Below are 17,112 nucleotides of genomic sequence, written 5' to 3' on the forward strand. Positions count from 1 at the left end.
ACTCCAAAGAGTAGCTCATGTAAAGTTTTGGCAAAGTTGATTGTGTATGATGCCTGCAGGGTGACTCTTTCAGCATTTTATGGAACCTTTTCCTTCTATTCATCCACTGTCTGGTGGCCAGCACAGACACCTGCTTGTCAGTTGAAAGGCCTTTGTCTCAAGCTGGCCAGCTTTTAACTGAAGGCAACATGGTTATTTGCTTGGCTATTTAAACCCACTTCTAGGCTATGGTCTTTTCCCTGCCTTTAAAATAGTCATTCACCACAGCAAGGCTTAGATCTTCTTCTTGCAGATCCATTTCAGCAAAGCACCTGCCCCATTGAGTCCCCGAGCTTGTGGTGTGTAAGTGTAGGCCAACTCCAAACTGCACATAGGATGGTCATCACTTAAAGGTCAGATCTTCCAAGGCTGCCTGTAAATGTCTGGGACTTGGCAAAATTATGATTTCTTAGGGAGAGTTTCTTGCCATACAGCCTTGGTAGTCGTAGAGTGGTAAATGGAACTGTTACTTTTCCAGGCCTGAGTGTGATGGTGTAATTCATGTGTAGGTGTGAAATGTGTTTGTGCAATGTTTCTGTGTGGTTTTACTGTGTGTTTTAGGAGATTGGAGAGAGATGCTTTTGTGTGGCAAGGTGCCAAGAGCCATGGCAGTTGTTTGAAGGTGCTGCTGGGCTTGGAATCTATTTCTGATCAAGAGATTAACAAGCAGAAACTGCCAGAAGTTCATTGAACATGCAGGTTTCAAACAAGTAACTCCTGCTGCAGAATTCTACAGTGCTGGTAGCACGGGGTAGCCAGTGTTTGCTGTAAGGTGGGAAGCTTAGGCTAAGGCATCATAGGCAGGATGGACAGAGCAGAGGGGGAAGCTGATGCCGTCTCCTTGCTGGGCATTGTTCATGTTCACCTTCTCCAGTAGGCAGGAATAGAACTTTGCAAGTAGGAAGAGATGCAGGACAGCAGTCCTGGCCACTTGAGGTCATGGTCCACAATCTGTGGAAGATGTTTTCTCCTTGATTTGCCCTTTGGTGCTGTGGTTTTGGAACAAAGGCAGACTGACTGGGAACAAAAAGATTAATTTTAGGGCTGGATTGAGTTCCCCTAGCTCAGTCACAGCAGGTCAAGTTAGTCAAGAGATTTGTGACTCCTCAGGGACATGGGTTCGCATTTGTGCAGGGGATACGTCATAGCTGAGGTACAGAGGACAGAAATGGACTTGTTGGTGTTTATTTTTAGAGTGGTTGATAGACCTGGAAGTTGTTGAATTTATACAAAGAAGCTCCATAAAAATAACTGGCACCAGATGTAGAAGCAATAAATGAATGCATGTTAAGTCTTGAAACTGTGCTATGTAACCTAAGAAGTATTTTCACCTATTGGCAGCTTCCTCTTTATTATCTGCAGAACGAGAGTGATGGAATTTACTAGCTGTTAAACAATTTAATTCTTCATTTTTAAAAGGACTCATGAGATGTGTATCTCACTACACTTAGCCTGAGCTCTTCATACACAATGGTTGCCAATGTTTGTTGCTGGCAGTATGGGAATCTTTTGGTACCAGTGTGTCAGTAAGAATTAAACCCTAGGAAGCAGCCTGTCACCTGACTGCTGCCTTACTTTCTGGGTTTGATTGCATTTGGTTCAGATCTGAAAGAAAAGAATTGACACCAACAGACTGTCTGATCTATGTGCATAACATAACCCCCCAGTACAGTAAATATGGGGAATCACCAGTGTGCTGCTTTTGGCAGTACTTGGACCCAATTTCACCATTTCAGCAAATGAGGTTTATTGCCTTCTAAAAAGCCTATTTCAAAACAGTGTCCCAGGAGAGAAAAAACAAATTGTTTACACAAGCAAACTAACAGAGAAGAGCTAAACACCCACGCTTCTTTCTTCAGGAGTTCCCCTGCTAAGAGTTTCTATGAACTCATTAATCCAGTGAGTAAGGAGAAACTTTTTAGTTCTAATCAAATGGGTCTTGATTTGACTGCTGATGCTGCTGAGGAAGGAAGGTTTGGTTTTGATGTTATCCACCATTCAACTGGGGAATCAAAAAGAAGTTAGAGAAGGGAAGAGTGCTCATCCCAAAAGGAGGACCTTCATTCCTCCTAGTCTGGAAGGAGACAGCCTGGGAGAGGCTTTAGGCTGCTCTTCTCGCTGTTAGAGCCAGCTGGTGCTGTGGCATCAATTCCTCCCTCTTTATCTGTGGGCTGTATGTGTCCTGGCCTTTCAAGGGACTGGAGTAAAGAAGCAGATGGGGAATTACTAGGGTGTGAGGATCTTGGTCCACCTTCTTAAAAACAAAAGTGATGGAAGAAGGGGAAGGGATGAGAAGGCTCCTCAGACCTGCATAAAGTGACGGTGTTGTGGAACGTGCGTGGTGTCCACCTTACAGTGGAAGGTGTTCGTGCCCATGGCATGGGGGTTGGAACTAGATGGCCTTTAGGACCCCTTCCAACCTAGACTGTTCTGTGATTCTCTGAATATGAAATCCTGCCTGTCTGGGATCCTTATGCAGGTGGCTTGGGAAAAAGGGGTAGAAAAGGAGAGGAGCTTTAGTAGGAAGTAAAAGACAGCGAAAACTGAGAAGCAAGAGGATTGGATTGGTGGATGGAAACCTTACAGGGTTCAGGGAAGGAAGCTGGCAAAGCCATGAAGTTCCATCCCCAGGGGTTCAGCTGCAAGAGTGAAGCAAGCTGGGTGTAGGGGCTGTGGCAGGGGAATCTGGGGCTGCTCAGGATCAGCAGAATAAGACGATGGTGCTAGAGATGGGAAAAGGAAGAGGGTTGGGAAAGCAGCAGTAACCTTTGCACTGCTGATGGATTTACAAGTCAGCTGTTGACAGAAGGTGATGGGGTTATCAGAGGGAAGAGTTGCAGGGAGAAGTCTGAGGGAACAATTGTCCTTGGAAGGAGGATTAAGAAGAGCCCCATGAGGACAGGAAGGGTGACCTGTGCTTACGTGACTTCGAAGTTACACAGGTTGGGACCCGAGCCAGGAAGTTTAGTTGAGGCTGACATTGCCAGTCCCATGGTGCATGTAAAGAAAACAGGAAGAGGAGTGGAATTACCTTGAGACAGATATTTCAACAGCCATCAGTTTTGAATTTCCTGGGTTTCATTGCTGTGTGTCATAACCTTGTTTTTACTAGTTAATATTTTTTTCCATAAAGAAATAGGATAGAAGGAGAAACATTTAAGACTGTTTATCAGTCATATGTTGTGACTGACTTTTCTCTTTTGTTTGATGAACATATATTTGGAAATGAAGTTGTAAATTCTAAATATTTGAATATTTGGAACTCCCTTGTCCCTCAAAAAGAAAACATCTCCGAGGTGAATCCCTCCACCTCTCCAGTCTCACAGATAGACAATAGTTCAGTAGTTGTATGAAAAAAGAAAAAGAAAACTTAGTATTTCAGAGCATGGTTGGTCAAAGTTGTGCATGGATTTTATAGAACAGTCACTCTTTATAACCAGTCTTAGAGACCTGATCATTCTGAGGCATATACAAGAATCTGAAATTATTTTGAGAATTTAAAATTATGTCCTGCTTTTTCCAGCTAGGTCAGGTAGAGGCAATACCATGCATTATGTTATCTGCAGGCTTGGTTCTGAAGAACTGTTCTATTGCCCTGTTCGTGCCTCTGCCCCCAGCCAGATCCTCTACCAGGCAAGAAATAGACTGTGCAAATAAAGTTTTTCTCTCCAGGATTTGATTTGTGGTGTTGTTTTGGTTTTTAACCTCCTAGTAACACAAAATAAAGTGCAGGCATTTTGTGCAGGCATTCCATCTCCTCTGATGTGCATATGGCACAGCTGACAGGACAGTGAGAATGTGTGCTTTGGGTGTATCCTGCTTGCTGTGTTGGCACACTTGTGCAGCACTGAGCTGGCACACATTCATGGCTCAGTCTGCTTTTTCCAGTCTGTTACAGGAACAAATGACACATTCTGAGCCTAGTGGTGGCTTTCCCTCTCTGTAACACAGGTTAGCAGTGCTGTGCTGTGGTGGTGCAGAAGGTGGCAAGTCTCTAGTGGGGCTAACCCAGTTCCCAAGCCTGTCTCCATGCAAGCTTTCTACAGTGAGCAGCTTATCTGTTCATTGCCAGTGGATCTGAGCTAGGTTAGGACAGTGAAAACTCTGCTGTAGGCAGAAGTGTTGTTACATGGATCATCCTTGTGTGGAGAGCAGATGACCTTGGTTTAACTAATGCAAGATTTTCTTGGAGTCTCTTCTGTGCATAAACCAAAACAAACAGGTCAAAACATAAGCACTGTTCTTTTGAAGTTTTTCTAGTGAAAATATTTTCTTTTGTTCATTGAGAAATAAATCTTCTCCTTGGTACTCAGCCTCATGGTTTGCTGTGTTTGTGCACCCTCAAGGCTGTTGAACCACATTGGAAGTGTGCTACAAAAAGTGCTTTTTAAAGAAATCTACAGCATTCTTCAAAAATTAGTAGTGAGTGCTTAGTGAAAAAAGAAGCAAACTGTCCATCATGTCTGATGTCCAGCTGTTTAAAATAAACAGTGCAACCACAAAAACTCACATGTGATCTTCCTCGTACAGCCTGCTGGATTGCATTAACCTCTTGGTCAGAAAGCACTAGTGCAAATATAACTAACGACAAGCCAATAAAATTGTTATTGAACAGAAAACAAACCCACGCCTGCAGCTGGAGTGCCCTCAGGTTAGTCACTTGGTGTTGTTCAGGATGTGGGATGCTTTTCCTTCCTTAACAGGCAGCTTGAAAATGGATCCTTTCAGGAATTTCACTGGCTTCACACTAGGTGACTTACAACACTTGGTGTACTTGCTTTAGGGGGCGAAAAATCAGGTTCCATCACTGCAAGTTTTCCTCATTTGTTTAAACTTGGATAAATATTTGCATATCACTTACTAGGTGAGCTGCCCAGTGTATTTTTAAACATTTTCCAGTGGTAGATAAATAATAGTTGGGGTTTGTTTAGTTGGGTTGTCCCTGTAAAAAACATACATCCAAATTTTTATTCCTCCTGTTGATACGTTGTTCCAACAGCACATTAATTTGTTTGCTTCAAGTTTAGATGTTTTTTCACACAGTTTTTTGGGCTCGGGTGTACGTCATTTGCTAATAAATACAAAGTTTAAAGTCCGATTTATAAATTATTTAAACTGATATTATGCTTTGTAATTATTATATTATTTAAGCTTTATATTATATTATTAAGATGATATGATGCTTTTTGACTTAGTGGTTCCTTTTGGGTTATGTAAATGTAGCAATTCCTTTGTGATGAAACGTAAAAATGGCTTCTGGAGCAGTGGAAGTCTCCCCCCCACCCTGTGTGAAACAGAGTAAGAAAAATTCACGCTTTTCCTCTGATAGTATTGCAAAAGAAGCAAACAAAACAAACCAAAACCCCACCAAAAATAATACCCAACCTCTCCAGCACACACTTCCCCATTCCTTCCCCTTCCCACTTTGTGACGTCTTTGCAAAAAACAGAGGTTAGAAGGGGCTTGCAGAATTCAGCTGGTCCAGCCCTCCCTGCAGCCTGATCAGGAGCTTGGGACCTTGTCCCACTCCTCTGGTCACACCCTTCTTTCCTGTGCACGTGTCCTGGTGACACTGAGGGGTTCCTGTGAGTCACCCCTATTTCCAGTGTTTGGAATTGTCACTTCTGAGTGGTTCACTCAATGAGGAAACCCTCTGACGTAGGGCAGTGCTGTTCTCAATTTTCATGGGGAACAAAAACTAATTACGCATCTAAGTTCTCACCAAATGTGAGTCCCATTTCTTAAATCACAAGAGTGCATTAACTCTGGTACTTCTGGATAGATCAGAGAGGGCACATATGCTTCCTGAAATCCCAAAACATCTTTCTATTTTAAATACAACGGCACACTGTTTAGGTTTGTCTCCTTAGTGCTTGTGTACATAGTGTTTGATATAAATCCTGAGTGTTTGTGGTCCACAGAATTTCCTATTTCATGTAATATGCTGAAAGTGTGAATAAGAAGAAAGGGTGAAATTATTCCTAACTAATGCTAAGGGCTAAACTGAGAAGTGTCCCATGTCCCAGGTGATTACATCTTAACAGTTTTGATTAAGGAATTCAAATATGAGCCTTTACCATGGACTCAGCTGAAATAAAGTACTCTGTATTTAACTTCGTGTACTCAGCTCAGAGGAAGAGCAGCATGTGTACTGGAAATGAGCAGCTTCTGTCACTGGGAGCTATCCAAAAAACAAGGTGCCAAGTGTGGTGCACTTCTGATGATCTGATTCCTTAGTTAATAGCTAAACCATTAGATTAGTGGCATTTACATATTATCTTTTTAACGTGTCACACAAAGATGAGCATAAGGTCAACATCAGAATAAAGGAAAGGTGTTGGTTCCCTGGTTAATCATTGCCCTGATGCCTTGGCCTGTGCTGAAGCTGAGGTGCACAGCCCAAGCTTTTAAATGGAGTTTGGAATAACAGCCTAAGGGACTCCTGATCTTACAGATTCTTCTTGCACACCATGTAATGCCCTGTGCTGAACTCATTCCAGTAATTACAGCCATCAATGGAAATCTTTCTGTTGATCCTATGAAATGCAGGATGTAGTTTCTTTGGCATTGGCTGCCTCCTGAACAGCAGTTTACTTTGCAAAACGTTTCATAGAGAGTAATGAAACCATTGCTTGCTATCATAAGGAGTTATTTTCTTACAAAGAGATACCTGTTAAGCATATTGGTGATGCAACAAACACAACTAGAAAATGCTATTGCATTAGAATTAAAAGAAAATATATTTGTCATTGTTTGTGGTATACAAACTACTTCACATTTGCTTTTTTTAAAATTTTTATTAGTGATAAAGAGCCTAAAAGATATTTAGGGCTTAAAAAAAATCACAGCTTTTGCAGTTCTTTAAAGATCACTTTTCTGTCTTGCAGTCCATGTCTCATATTTACTTTTTAGGTCAAACAACTTTTAGATCTATCTGCCATTATTTCCCATTTGTGTCCATGTCTCATATTTACTTTTTAGGTCAAACAACTTTTAGATCTATCTGCCATTATTTCCCATTTGTGTCCATGTCTCATATTTACTTTTTAGGTCAAACAACTTTTAGATCTGTCTGCCATGATTTCCCATTTGTGTGTTGCTTCGGGTGAACAAGTGCAATCCTTTTCAATGAATTACGTGAAGAAGAGTTTATCAAAAGAATTTGTGTTCCCCTAGCTCTGAAAAAGAATTGCGCTTACTGGAAATCAGCTGAAGCTTTTCTGGAAGCACTGAGCAAAATGAGCACAAGCTTTGGATGTACATGATACTCTGCCACAAGGAAGAAATGTTTTAAGGTGGGACAAGGGGGAGTAGCTTCAAACTGACAGAGACTAAGTTTAGCTTAGATTGGATATTAGGAAGAAATTCTTCCCTGTGAGGCCCCTGGCACAGGCTGCCCAGAGAAGCTGTGGCTGCCCCATCCCTGGAAATGTCCAAGGCCAGGTTGGACAGGGCTTGGAGCATCCTGGGATAGTGGAAGGTGTCCCTGCCCACAGCAGGGGGTTGGAACGAGACCCTTTTAGATCTCCAACCCAAGCCATTCTGTAATTCTGTGATCTTGGAAATATGGGAGTAGATAGAAGTGTTCAGGCTCTCTGAACCATCAGAAGTCAGGTCTCTTCTTCTCCCTTGCTGCATGGAGCATTGTCACCCCTGGCACTGGAGCAAACAGAGCTTTGTTTTGATGCCTCTGTTGGGCTCTTCTGGTAAGAGCTCTTACCAGAAGGTAAGAGCTAGCTAAAAATTCTTTGAGCACTGAAACCCTCATCCTGCTCTGGCTTTCAGGGTACAGGGGGAAGATGCTTTTCCCAGGTGCCTAAAATAAGCCATGGTCAAGGCCAGCAAGTGGCTGCCTTGTGCATGTCCATCTAGATGTAGGTGCTGAACCCCATCTCCCTTTGCATTAAAGTGTCACTGTGAATACTGGAGTTTCTCTAGACTGTGAAGCAATTCAAGCAATTACTTTTTCTTGCTTCTCCCAGGAAGTGCAGCTCTATGTTAAACTTTTTAAAGATGTTTGAAAACACTTGTGAATGTTATTCTTTTTATTATTCAGTGGTTTTGGCAGGAATAGTAAGTGGAAATTACAGAAACACTGCAAGAAACATTAGTTTTTGATTAGTCTTTGTGAGGTATGTAGGCCAGGGAATTTGGGAAGAATAGAAACCTTCTGAAAGGTTATCCAAATCAAAGTCAATCTCTTCCTAAATTTATTTCTCTGACATTTCCAGAGGCAAAACAAGACATGAATGTATCAACAAACAATCATTCTCTTATAAGAGACTTGGTAGTATCCTCCATGACTAAATGCTGTGCCAGAGGAAATGACTTGGGGTTTTATTCCTTTTCAGTAATGTGGAAAGTATGCCATGGGAGCAAGCAGGAAGAGGTTGTTTAGTGGAAGAGAGGAAGAAGAAACTTGGGAAGGGGTGCAGAGGGACAGTGCTAGCAGCAAACAGAACTCTCCTGGTGGGGTGCTGTGCTTTTGCACCGTGCTCTGCTCATACAAAGCTCTTGTAGGAAGCTTTTTGTGAGGATTGGCTTTTCTGAGGCATTCAGTGTTTGCATAACTGTGTGCTTCTGCTGGAAAGAGTGATGCCATGTCTGCTCTTGTTGATGGGAGCAGAGCCAGGATGATTCTTGTGCCCTTCAGATGGGATTTTTCTGAATTTATGGCTTCGTAGATAAAAGAAGTGGGTAGACAGCTATGAGTGAGACAGTGGATCTGCCCAAAATCTGATGGGACTTAAAGCCTCTCCTGAGAATGCTGTACTAAAACAAGTTCAAAGTAATAACTCCTCTTTATCCTTTAGTCTCACAAAAGGCTGCCAGCACATAGGATCTGGAATCAAGGGGAAAAAAATAAGCCTGCTGGCAAAAGATTGGTTGAGGCAGGAGTGATGACTGGCTGAAACCAGATGTAGAAAGATCAGTGGATAAGTCTGGCAGTGATGTTCCCACTTTATGCCTGTCTAATTATGCCATGATTGATGCACAGACTGGATCACAGCCCCTAAAAATCGGTCTGTCCAGGTGGGTTTCTTGTCACAGCCCCTGAAGATCAGTCTGTGCTGGTGACAGCTTCTTAAGCACTGGCTGGTACTTGATGGCACACTGCCTAGTGATGTGGAGTGTCCTTGGAGAGCTGGCTGTGGTTTTACAGCATTGTTATGCTAAGCCACATGGGCAGCGTTGATACAGTTTACCTGGGACCTGCCTCACTGCCTTTGAAAAGTTGCATATTTATGTTTCCTTTGCAGTTTATGAAGACAGCATTGTTTCCTGGAAAGGATTGCAAACAGTTGCTCATGGCCCTTCTGCCTACATGGAGGGAATGTCTATCTTTGTAAGATCTTTTTTACATGGAGGGCAGAAATACTGACTGAAGCACTCACTGACATCATACGGTGGCTTTCTTCGGGGGGCAGCTCACACAAACACATTATGTTTAGGTAACAAAAAGAAAAGTACAAAGAGTGCTTGAAGGAAAAGGAGGGTGAGGGAATTTTTGTTATTTGCAAGGTTTTAAAAACTCTTTAAATAAAATGGCAAAATACAAAAAATCCACCAGCGTGTAAAGAGCGACTTGCCATTTTTGCTGTATGTCTTACTTGTTTTCTACAAGTAATGTGCCCTTGCATTACTTGAATTAAAAAAAAAAAAAGACTGTAAACCCTTTCTGCAGCCGGAAGAATGATGGAAATTAGGATTTCTTTTTACATAATCCCCTCACATTTTGCTTGTGGATACAGCTGTGTTAACACAATGCAACATTTGAGTTGAGAGATCTGCCAGATCCTGGCACCAGTGATAGTTTGCAGACTGAAGGTCTTATTTGATAGATTTTCAAAGTGATACTGTGCTCGGTTGTATCTATGTTCCTGGAAGGAGGCTTGCAGTCAGCTTCTCAGAGGAAATACTTTCAAAAGGAAAAGTTTAATTTTGCCAAGATTCAGATAAGGTCAGAGTAATTGGACAAACCAGGGCTTTGTAGGTTAGAGATGAACACAGCCTGCTCCCTGGGACTGGCAAATGCACTGGGAGAACAGGGAAATGAACTGCATGAGGATGATTACATTTGCTGAAAATCTGAAGTACTGTGTATATCTCTTGGCATATTGTCAAGTGTAGAGTTGCATTTGAGCAGGGTGGGGTTTTTTTACTTTTTTAAATTAAGTAAAATGTATTTATCCTTCCCATTTCTGGATTTTACTTTAACTCACTAGAAAAAGGGTCCACCAAATTAATTTTAGTTGTTTTAATACTATGTATTTATAAATTGCTGTAAAAATTGATTGTAATATGATGCTAATTCACCATAGGTTTTACAAGTACATCTGTAGCAGCTTCTCCCTAGCTTCCATGCTTTTCTGTTATGGGGCAATAGGGATTGTACTCCAGCTGTACCCCTCTGCTGGCCAAGGGAGTGCTCTGACAGGTAGCCACCAGCATTGGCCTCTGACATCAGTGACCTTTGCCAGCTTATACTTAAGGTCTGGAGTGATTTTTTTCTCCTGTGTTTTCTTGGCTGCAGAACAGTGAAACCATTTCTTCATTTGCCTGAGGTAGTTTCTGTGAGAGTCTGTGCTCAGTGATTGCACAGCCTTTGCAGGCAGAGAATGAAAGAGGGCAGACTGGGTTTCTTCAGTGGGGTAACTCACATTTAAAATACAGGGGAAAAAAAAAGGTGATAATTCTGTGGGTCAGCCAGCAAAAGGAAAGCTGCAGATCTCTTCCTTCAGTGGTGGCATACATGGAGTCTCCTCCTGCTGTCTTTTTGTCTTGTTAGGTTGGCCAAAAGATCAAAAATCCTAGTTAGGAACCAAGGAACAGGAAGCTAGTGCAGTTGGATAGCCTTGATTCCTTAGGAAAGAGAAGAGATAGAGGTTGTGGGCTGGGACTTTGTACAGATTGCTGTGGCTGAGCTCGGGGGAGGCAGAGACAGACTGTTTTGTCTTTGGGCTAAAGAAAATGGGATGTTTTGCTTTATAAAAGCAGGATTGGAAGGAGATGATTAAAGAGAAGGATCCTGAAAAGTCCAGTGAGGTGGTCTTGTCACAGACATCTTTTATGAAAAATCCTTTCCTTAGGATTTTTCTTCCTGAGAAGCTGAGAGGCCTCAGGAACAAGATGTAAACATGGATTTTCTGCTGTGTGGAATGCAACAGGTGCATCTGTGATTGGCCCATGTTGGTTGTTTCTAATTAATGGCCAATCACGAGCCACAAGCCTTTGTTATCATTCTTTCTTTTTCTATTCTTAGCTGGCCTTCTGATGAAATCCTTTCTTCTATTCTTTTAGTACAGTTTTAATGTAATATATATCATAAAATAATAAATCAGCCTTCTGAAACATAAAGTCAAATCCTCATCTCTTCCCTCATCCTAAGACCCCTGTGAACACAGCCACAGTGGTCTAATATAGTTAAGTATAAGAACATACCAAAAAATCCAAGTAAAATTGCAGTAGAGGGAGTAAAGTAGGAGCTTTTTTGATGAGGAGTCAGAAGTCAGATTGCATACAGGCATGTGAAAGGTGCTCTGGCATTCCTGTGTGAATGAAAACCAGCAGGAGGAGGGAATGGAAGAAAGACAAAAAGGCACCTGTTTTTTTGAAACATACAGCTTGCATGGGCATGAGCATCATGCAGTAGCACTGGACTTGAGGGAGGTTTGCCAAGCAGACAGATCATGCCTTCTCCCTGCCCTGTCTCACTGGTCACACACAGGAGTGTGACTGTGGTCACAAGGGTTTTCAGGATGAAGAAGAGACGAGAATGTTGACTCCATGATCAGAAGGCTCGATTTATTATTTTATGATATATGTTACATTAAGACTATACTAAAAAGAAATAAAAAGAAATAAAAAGGTTTCTTCAGAAGCTAGCTAAGCTAAGAATAGAAAAGAATGAATAACAAAGATCTGTGTCTCAGACAGAGAGCAAGAGCCAGCTCTGCCATGAGTGGTCAGGAAATCTAAACATCTACAGGAGACTAATCACAGGTCTACCTGTTGCATTCTACAGCAGCAGATAACCATTGTTCACTTTTGGTTGCTGAAACTGCAGCTTCTCACAAGGGAAAATCCTAAGAAAGATTTTTCATGAAAGATGTCTGCGACACAGGAGCAGCTCTGTCCTGGATGTGGGGAGCTGCAGGAAGGAAGTGCTGTGGGTAGGGAATGTCTGGGAGAGCTGGGACAAAGCCCTGGGACACAGAGGAGGCTTTTCCCTCCAGATGGCCAGGCAAAAAGCCACATGAATTACACAGTGAGCTGGCTCCTGCAGCCTGGTGACATTTCCAGGTGGGTTTCTGGGCAGGCAGCACCTGGGCAGTGTCTGGCTGAATCTGTCTGGGCTCTCTGCCTCGGTGCCTGGAGCACAGGAGGAGGAGAAAAGGCTTCTCTCCAGTAGGTGCAGGAGATGACAAGCTTTGCTGGCTTGCTCCACCTAGCTTCTCAGTTAGAGGATTGAGATTTTTTGTTTCTGACAGCCTCATACTGTCCAAATTCAACAAGGACCACTTCAGAGCAGTGGTTTCCCAGCCTGTCTTGGATCTGAGTAAGCATCAGATGTGCACAGCTATGTAGAGAAATGAAGCCTCCTGACAGTAGGTTTGTTTTTCTGCAGTTTTTTTTCTGCATTATATGGAAATAACCTGCCCCCAGGTTTTGGGGTGTTGCACCCAGCCTGGCTGTCCATTTTACCAGCAAGCCCTAGTATCTTGTGTTACTGAAAAAGAACTATCTGCACCAAAAAAACCCTTCCCATCAAACACAAAGAAGCCCAGCAGTGTTTCTCATTGTGCTGATTTTAGTCTGAATTACTAAAACCCACTCAAACATGAAGTATTATTTAGGTTACCCTAAATTAGTTTGAAATTACATTGTAACCATGAAAAGTGGTGGGGATTGATTCACTGGCTGTGTGGAGCTGAGAAGAGCCCAGCTGAGGCTCAGGGTTAAGGTCCTACAGATAGCAGTAATGTTGCATAAATAGTGACAGCAATAGAAGTTATGAAGAAGTTTAGAGCTCCAGAACCTCTTACAAGTGAAATAAGCAGTGGTTTTGTTTGAGGCTTTCTTCTGACTGGAGTCATACCACTCTTTGAAGTACAAAAACTGTGTGTGTGTGTTTTCCTTCCTCTGTACATTTGAGTGGAGAATGTAAAAATACCAGCATGGTCTTGTTTTGGTAATAGGATTGCATGCAGACATCCTTGTGGTTAAATTGAAAAAAAAAAAATAAAACCCATGAGATTTCTTGTGAAGGAGTTGTTGTTGGCAAATGGAGTGATTAATGACTGAGACTAGAGATGTACAGACAACAACAGCAGGATCTTGCTCATAACCTTGTAATGTAACTCCTTACCACTCTCAGGTGAAAATTTTCTTTCCAGAATTGATCTAAAGAAGATTTTTTTAAAAAATAGAATTTCTTATGCTCCCCAGAGGGGAACAGCTGCTCTGTCCCCTTGTGTATGTGGCAAAGGAGGAGACAGAGCTTAACTCATTTAATAGCACCTGCAAAATCACCCACTGAACATCATTTCTTATGGGACTAGTGCAGTCAAGTTATTTAAGCACACTTCTAGGTAAAGAAACACAGTTCACAATTCTTTAGAGGTTCACCAGGCATGTATCCTTTAAATATAGTGATTTAGGAAGAAAGTTGGAATTTTTTATTTTTAAATTTTTTTCTCAGCACTATTTTTTTGTCTTCTCTTGCTCATCCCCTTGTGTTTGGTTTTCACAACAGTGCAGAATTCAAGATTTTACTTTCAGCCTTCAAAGTCTACAAACCCTGCCTGGAAAACTGGCATGTTGCTGAGTTTCCTGCCATGACTGCTTTTTAACCAGAATGCAAGTGGAAAAATGTAACCTATTCTAGTGCTCTTGTGGTAGGACCTCTGGAAACAAGGCAAACTATTTAAAGCCTCCTGCTACATATTAAAATTAAAATGTTTCTTTTCTCCTGCTTGTACCTCTCTGTTTTCTCAAGTACTTTTTTGCTTGTCAGTGTTTTTCATTTAACCCTTCTGCCTTGGTCTTCCTCCCCTGTGTCAATTCTTTCTCATTAGGCATTAGAGGGAAGCTGAAGCATGCATGTGTTTGGTGTGGGGTATGTGTCTAATTTGGGGTTTTACCTGTCAGCATTCTCTGTCCCAATTGCTTTGTTCTGCTCCACCTCCCTCTGCAGCCACACCACTAAACTTGGTTTGCACTGCTGCTGACAGCCTTTTATTTTAATTTCTGCTTGTATCAAATCAAAAGCTGTGTCTCTACTCTGTAATGTTTTGCACTTGTATTATTTGCCCCTTTTGGTAGGTGAAACTTCCAACATGACTCCCTGCTATGTGGTTGGAAGACATGTGTGCAAGGAGAAGAGTTAGGCTGTTTAAATACAGTCACAGCTCACCTGTAAAAATCCTAGGATGACTTCTTAGCCATGGAAATGAATCCTGCTTGGTTCAGAAGCTCATTCACAAATTACTGGTGTGAATTGGTTGTGACTTCAGAGGAACTCTGCTACTCTACTTTCAGATGGAGATCCCCCTCTTGATATTCCCCACTGATGGATTCATTAGTGGATTGTCCTGGGTGTTGAACTGTTCCTTCAGTTTACCTGATAATAGAAAATGCCGCTTCTTCCTAAATTCATCTTCAGTTCCTGACTTGAATATGACTCAGGTGCACTTTAGAAATCTGAAGCAGCATTTTTTGGGGGGTGTTTGGGCTTTTTGTTGTTGTTGTTTGTTGGATTTTACTTTAATGGTAGAGTGTTTTCTCCCTTGTGAGTGATTTTAAACTGGTTTTTTTTCCCCTCCTGATAAGTCCTGCTAATACTGTAATATTTGAGAGTGGATTGTAATGACATCTAACATTTTGTTCTGTTTGTACTGCAGACTGAGGTCAAGTAAACAAAGAAAGCAATCATTATGTTTTAGCATTCTTTTTTAATGAGCACATTAAAATCTAGTCACAGCTACAGGATCAGCTGTGAAAAGAAGGGAGAGATACAGAGCTCTGAGTAGCACTGTATTTTGGAAGCAGTTTATGGAAAAATAATGGATTGAAGGGATATGGAAGGACTCTGGTAGGAAATAAATGGCACAATGTTGTTGACAGAAAGGGTTTGGCAGGAGGCTTGTTGTGACTGTTTCTGTGGCTTAGAATTGCAGAGGAATTTCCTACAGACTGGACTAACCATTACAAAAATGTGTCTGCTTTTAGGAGATCAAGGCATACAGTGGAGTCTTCTCAGGGAAGATGTCGTCTTTGACAATGAGAAGCCGTTGTGTGGACAAAAGAGGAAGTTTCTTTAAGGTAAATGGGATACTTACACAGAACATAAAATACTTGGGTTTATGTGAAATGAGCATAGCAGAATGTGCAGTACTCTCTGTGATACATAGTAAGCCTTTTCTGTAAAATACTTCTTGAGCATTTCTTTTTACAGGCAGATTTGTGGCTAAGATCACCCCCCACTTATTTCACATGTATATTTTTTCTGTACATGGAGTAGAATATTTGGTGTAAAATAGGTCATGGCTTTCTTTGCTGCTAATGCTGAGAACATAAGCTTTATTATGCACAGGCATAAAATTATTGGAGCCTTCATAAACTAGTTTTGTGTCACTTAAAGTTGTGGTACAGGTTTATGATTTCCATTACTGGATTGAAAATTGATTTCATTTCTTTGCCTATTTTGAGAACAACTGGCATCCCAAAAAGCCAGGCTGCAGCAGGAGTTACCAGTGCAGTTTTCTAAAGATGACTGAATCCTGTTAACTGTGTGCCAGGGTCACAGTGGCTGCCTTGCTGGGCAGGGTTTTGCTTTAGGGAGCCATCAAAATTTGCAGGTGCTTTTGAGCACTGAATTCAATGATCACATCCCTTAGAATATTCATCACTTGCTGTAGCTTCTTCCCGTGAAAGATGCTGATGCTGCCATCTTTGGGGGTTGCTGTTCCCATTCCTTCTCTTCCTCTGGGGCAGAAGTTTCCCTTGGGGAAATCTTTAGGAAATGAACAGTCAGCACTGCAGTGACATTGTGTTTTCCTTTTGTCTTGCCCAGCAGTTACCAGGGTCATCCAGTGGCAGGAACCACCTCTCAGTTCTGCAACACACTTCAGCTACCTCTCATAACTCAGGAGTACAAACATCAGCCTTGTTGATAGCACTCCACAGCCAAAGAGGGAGAATAGCCCTATTTTCAAATCACAGCAAGGAACTGTCTCAGTTCCAAGAAATATCTCTAGGTTGTCTCTTGCATGTATGCTGAAGGACTCCTGATGTCATTCTTACGTAGAAAATAGATGCTGGAGCAGGTGTTTTGTTCATGATGATGGGGTTGCAGTTACTCTAAATGATTAGAAATGCAGTCTGCAGTCTGCCTGGGCAATTTCAAGAAACATTGTCAATTAGAAAACTACAGTCCTGCATTTTCTTAAGGACATGCTGGCAGGGAAGAGATGCCTCCAAGCTCCTTTTCCAGCCCTTGGAAGTTGTACTGTTGGACCATGGTTCTGAGCATAGAGTGTGGGATTGGAAGCTGCAGGCAGTCAGTGTGCCCAGCCATTTCTTTTCTGTGTGCAGTGCACCTGGTAGCTTGTGTGTGTGTACAGTGAAATTACCTTTTATTTCCTCCTTCTTCCATGTGAGCAGAATTGTGACAACAGCTACATTTGTTTGCTACAGCTGAGCCGGTGAACAAGCAAAATACTTGGCACAACAGATTTTTTGAGTTTGCATTATTTTAATTTGCTTTGTCTGACTGTGTTTAGGAGACCTAGTAATCAAGATATGGCCTTTTATCCCTGCTGATCTGTTCTTCAGTATGCTCTCCCACATGGGCAGACTGTCCCGTCCTTGCACATGGCTCTCACGTTGTGCTTGTTAATTTGCAGTTGCCCAAGAAACCTTTACCACGTTGGTATGCAGATTCTCAGGGCACTTAAATCTTCTTAAGGGAGTATCTTACCATTCTCAGCAACATTTGCCAGAAAAATTGCTGACAAATACCAGTTGGGAAATTCCAACTTTATCGTTTCTGGTTTTTTAGAAGTTGTAGCA

The 17,112-nt window shown here is 41.9% G+C and overlaps 1 protein-coding gene across 1 annotated transcript in view; it reads left to right on the plus strand.

Annotated features, from left to right (window-relative positions):
- Positions 1-17,112, plus strand: part of RIN2 (Ras and Rab interactor 2) — a 64,012-nt gene that overhangs the window by 7,776 nt on the left and 39,124 nt on the right. Inside the window, 1 exon segment of the mRNA XM_054514354.1 lies at positions 15,271-15,363. Coding sequence (XP_054370329.1) covers positions 15,307-15,363 — 57 coding nt within the window. The 5' untranslated portion in view covers positions 15,271-15,306.

This window comes from Molothrus ater, chromosome 3, assembly GCF_012460135.2.
Source record: "Molothrus ater isolate BHLD 08-10-18 breed brown headed cowbird chromosome 3, BPBGC_Mater_1.1, whole genome shotgun sequence".
Taxonomy (NCBI): Eukaryota; Metazoa; Chordata; class Aves; order Passeriformes; family Icteridae; genus Molothrus; species Molothrus ater.